Below are 5095 nucleotides of genomic sequence, written 5' to 3'. Positions count from 1 at the left end.
CTTTGAAACCGACTAGCCAAGACCTTTCCCAAGAGATAATCTATAGGATCAGCACAATATTGCCCATGTCTTTAAAAAGGAAGTAATAGACACAAACAAAAACACAGACAACCAGAGGGAATTTCCAAACCTAAGGCCAACAAACAGATGAGAATTTAGAATAGACCAGAAGGGAGTAAATATCCCTAGGTTCTCTAATCCTGCTTCACCATGGCTCCTGCATCAGTGGTGCCAGAGTTGTCTCCACAAAGAGGGTTCAGATGTTCCCATGAAGAGAAACCAGATGTGTGGAAGCAAAGGTCTTAGCATGCACAGGGGGAGACTTGCTAGATGGCCAAGGGTGTCACAACTTTACTGAGTTGTTTCCTTTTTCTCAAAGTAGACCAAGATGGAGTGATCTGTACTGTTCAGGGAGAGAAGGCAGGAGTTCCCTGCAGCAAAAGAAGCTTTAGCATCTGCTGGGATGGTCCCTCATTCTCTCCCTCATAGAAACAGCTCCTCCAGTTCCATTTGAAGCAAATTCATCTATTTCCTAACTCCCCACCAGTGGTTTTCAACAAGTTCATCTTAGATCTTCAGCATGGAGTAGGGTTGCTTGGAAAGCCAGGCCTGCCCAAGAAAAGTTAGAGCAGGGTCTGCTCTCAGGTCCCATCTGGATTGCCAAATTTGATACCAAAATCTTGGTCCTTGTCCCTGATGTCAATCTAGTAATGAGGACATGGTTTTGAGAAAAAGAAGTTTTATTGCTTTGCTAGCAAAGGAGAAACACAGGCAACTACTGTCTCACAGGCTGTGATTCTTCCTTGGTCTCTTCTCAAAGGAAATTTTTCCTTTTACACCCTTGAGCCTGAGATGGGTGTGGTGTTGCCAATCCTTAAGATGCCCCTAAGCCATCTTTCCCATTATCACTGTGCAAAGTACTTAGCATTTCTTCAGTGGTTGAAATGTCTTTAACTACCACAACTTTCTTGGCAGTTTTCTGGCCAAACAGCAAAGTGTTTTGTTGTTGTTTGTTTTTGTAGCAGGGATTGAACCAAGGGGTGTTTAACCACTGAGCCACTTCATCAGCCCTCTGTTGGTCTGCATACACACACACACACACACACACACACACAGGTGGGGGTGCATGTAATCCATGATTGAACTCGGGGGAACTGGGCCACTAAGCCACATCCCCAGCCCTATTTTGTATTTTATTTAGAGACAAGGTCTCACTGAGTTGTTTAGCACCTCACCTTTGCTGAGGCTGGCTTTCAACTAGCAATTCTCCTGTCCCAGCCTACTGAGCTGCTGGGATTACAGGTGTGCACCACCATACCTGACCTAAATATCAAGTTTTTCAAATATTTCTGTTTCCTGTTCCTGTTTATCATGATTAATTTGGCTTAAAGTACCAGCAATATCCATGCCACCCCAATGCTGTACTTCCTCGACATTTCCTCCACCAGATTAATTCACCTTAAATTCAGCTTAACAGAAAGTTTCAGAACATGGACAAAAAGTAGACAACTTCTTTGCCTCAGTGTAATGAAAGTGGCCTCTAGTCCAATTTACAATAGAGTCCTCCTTCTCTGAAACCTCATGAGCCCAATCTTTACACTCCATAGTCCTATCAGTGCTCTTCCCAATCACCCATTAAGCTCCATTTACAACAAATTAAGACTTCTCCAGTTTGTATATTTAAACTTTTCAAAATTCCTTCCACAAATTCCAAAAAGCTCCAAAAGTTTCTAAACCACATGGACAGGTTAGTCACAGCAACAACCCCACTTCCTGGTACCAATTTCTGTTTTGTTCAGCATTTTTTTTTTTTTTTGGGTCACTGTGACCAAAAGACAAGAATAATGTAGAGAAGGATAAGTTTATTTGGGGCTCACAGTTTCAGAGGTCTTTTTGGTCCATAGATGGCCTACTCCATTGCTCTGGGCCCGAAGTGAGACAGAACATCACAGAGGAAGGCATGAGGGAGGAGAGTGGCTCAGAATATGGCATCAGGAAGCAGAGTCTCTGTAGTGTTTAGAATGAAGATTTTAGAGTCAGTTAGACCTGGATTTAAACAATATTAGTTTATGAAAATGTAAGTGATACAACCTTTTTAATTTTTTAAAAAATCTTGTAAAATGAGTACAGTAACAATAATATCAAACTCTATGGGTTCTTACAATAGCATGCAAAATATGTTAATATAGTTCTTAGGAGAAGAAACCTTTTTCATTATTAAATTATGTTAATTATTAAAGGTCAGAGTTTACAATTATCATTGTCAACATCTACTGCAATTTTATGGAAGGACAGGCTAAGGACCAAGACTTCCAATTCTAAATTACTCAATAAAATTAAACCATGAACTCAGATGGTTTACATTTCTCCCATCCTCTTGCAGTCTCAAAGACACATTCCTATTGTTGAGTCTCTTGAATTTTGGGTTGGGAAGGAAGCACCCATACAAAATTGTTCCATTTGAAAAAAATCTTTATTTTTGCACATACCTGAGTCCCTTGGCAGGGTGGCTCTGTCCTCTGTAGGAGCAACTGGGGTATGAAAACAAAGGGGTATGTGACAGTGACAGGTCACAAAGGGAGCAGAGGATAAATATGGCTGTGCAGGGGGTTGAGGCCAAGAGGGTGGTCACTTCTCCCACTAGGACTGCAGTTTGTTGACTCTCAGCGAAGTAAAATATCACAGGTGGAGGTGAGGGGGTTAGACCCAGAAGACAATCTCTTGGAACCCACCCTGCATCTCTTCAATCTTTAAAGAGATTCAGTTTGGGATCCAGGCACACTACAGTGCCCCCTTGTCTATCATTTGTGCTCCCACCCCAAGCCTGGCCTCTGGGAGGCTCTGAGGCAAAGGTGGAGGGGTTTGTGGGGTGGGGTGGTTTGGTGTTGAGAGACCTGCTGTGGCACCACTTCTGTGACCCAGGAGCACCGCTTCTGCTCCCTCATCTGCCCAGGAGGCTAAGAAAGATTCGGACCAGCCTTGCCAGCGCTCTTATGATAAAAGATGACCGCGAACAGTGAGTGTCTGTTACCATACTACACTGCCCAAAGTGGCTCTGGGGTGGGCATGTTCAATACCACCATGGGGAAGCTGCAGCGGCAGCTGTACAAGGGAGAATATGACATATTCAAATACGCACCGATATTTGAAAGCGACTTCATCCAGATCACCAAAAGAGGAGAAGTGATTGATGTACACAACCGAGTCCGGATGGTGACCGTCGGCATCGCTTGCACTAGCCCCATTCTCCCACTCCCTGATGTCATGCTGCTGGCCCGGCCAGCTGCTGGACATGAGGGGCTCGCTGGACGCACCAAGGGAAAAGGTCGTAAGTCTTCAAAGACCCTGGAGCTCACCAGACTCCTTCCCTTGAAGTTTGTAAGGATCTCTGTTCATGACCGTGACAAACAACAGCTGCGCCTGAAATTTGCCACCGGCCGGTCGTGCTACCTGCAGTTGTGCCCTCCTCTGGATGCCCGGGAAGACCTCTTTGCCTATTGGGAAAAACTAATTTACCTCTTGCGACCACCAGTGGACAGTAACAGCAGTACGTACGCCATCCCGGCCGAGGAGATGATCTGCATGCCTGCGTTTGAGGAAGAGGACAAGACAAGTTTGGGGGCTGGGGATTTACATGCTAAAGGGGATCAAGACCAGGTTAGCATCAGGAGCCTCCACATGGTTTCTGAGGTGTGTGGGGCCACCTCTGCTGCTTATGTTGGGGGGGAGGGAATCCAGCATGGCTCCCACAAATCCACATCCAAGACTAATATAGCCATCCCAAGAACAAAATCTAAAGAGCATGTCAAAGAGTCAGCGACAGAGGGAGCAGCAGGCTCTGGACAGGCAGGCGGAGACAAAGCTGATGCGACCCTCACTGGTGCAAGAGGAAGCAAAACCCACGTGGCCACTGCGGGCTCTGCCAAGGGGTCCCCTAAGAGCCTTAAGGTAGGCCTGGCTGCAAACAAGCCCTTGGAAGGTATTCCCAGCACATCCTCCAGCTTCTCCCCTGAGGGCGCGGGGAATATTGGGGTAGAACCTGCTGCTGGGAAAACTGCTGGAGAACCAGATAAGAATTCAGCAGCAGGATCTTTCACCCCAACCAGGCTGAGTGACAAGGGTGGCCAGGCGAAACGGCAGCAAAGCTCCCACATCAGAACAGAAGTCCACAAGGAGAGGAGGGAAAGAAGGGAGAGGAGAGAAAAGGACAGAACTGTGAGTAGGAGTACCCATCACCGCAGGGGTGAAGGTCGCCACAAGACAGGGGACAAGATCTCCCGGAAGTCAACTGGCCGCCGAACTGTTAGAGAGGATAAAAAGGGGAAAAGTCGCAGCAGCCCCGGAGGCAGCAAGCACAGCAGTACCCACAAAGGCATCAGTCGCTCCCCCATCACCAAGGAATCCAGGAGCTCCCACAAGTCTGGAAGGAGCTTATCAACAACAAGCTCCGGTTCGGCCAACAAGAGAATGGGCAGGATCGGCTCTTTCTTGAAGACGGTCAAAGCCAACCTTACCACTAAAGGGGTGGCCTCAGTGCGCGGCAGAGATATGGACGTCACGGCTAAGAGAGAAGAGAGGACCACCATGGAGGCCATCATGGAGACAGCAGAGAGTGGCCAGGGTCTGGACCTCACTGGTTCTGTGACATCCGAGGTCATGGAGACGATGACCTTTGAAACCCATGAAATACAACCCAGAGCCAGAAGTTAAGAGGGGCCCAGGGATCAGGGGACTATCCCAAAAGAGCCTATTCCAGCTTCCTTTACTGCAGATTAAATAAAGAACCATTCAACCTGAGAATGGTCTGTTGAGTTGTGTCTGAATTTCCATGTTCCACAGCTCAGCAGTGACATCACAGTGGATTCTGTGAGGTCAACTGTGCTGCAGCTTGAGACCCCTCCCTGCCCCATCTCACACTCATGCTCAGGTGTGTCAATAGGAATGCTTCCTCTTTGGGTGACCCAGGGTGATGGCTGACAGTCACAGATCTTGGGCTGGGAACTCTACCATTTCCCTACTCTTGATAATTTTTCTTCCCCCCTAAAGATCCATAGATTGAGAACATGGAGGTCCTCCTCTTGAGGTGGGGGAAGGG

The 5095-nt window shown here is 47.2% G+C and overlaps 1 protein-coding gene across 1 annotated transcript; it reads left to right on the top strand.

Moving 5' to 3' along the window:
* Positions 1–3003: 3003 nt before the first annotated feature.
* Positions 3004–4710, top strand: Garin4 (golgi associated RAB2 interactor family member 4). Its single transcript, XM_026387382.2, has one exon. The coding sequence runs from the start codon at positions 3004–3006 to the stop codon at positions 4708–4710; it is 1707 nt and encodes a 568-aa protein (XP_026243167.1).
* The last annotated feature ends 385 nt before the right edge of the window (positions 4711–5095 follow it).

Source organism: Urocitellus parryii, chromosome 9 (genome assembly GCF_045843805.1).
Source record: "Urocitellus parryii isolate mUroPar1 chromosome 9, mUroPar1.hap1, whole genome shotgun sequence".
Taxonomy (NCBI): domain Eukaryota; kingdom Metazoa; phylum Chordata; class Mammalia; order Rodentia; family Sciuridae; genus Urocitellus; species Urocitellus parryii.
Note: the sequence above shows the minus strand (reverse complement) of the source record. Positions and strands in the feature narration are given on the sequence as shown.

Bases quoted from the DNA above. Each gene is read 5' to 3' on its own strand.
- Garin4 (XM_026387382.2), top strand. From the start codon at position 3,004: ATGACCGCGAACAGTGAGTGTCTGTTACCATACTACACTGCCCAAAGT.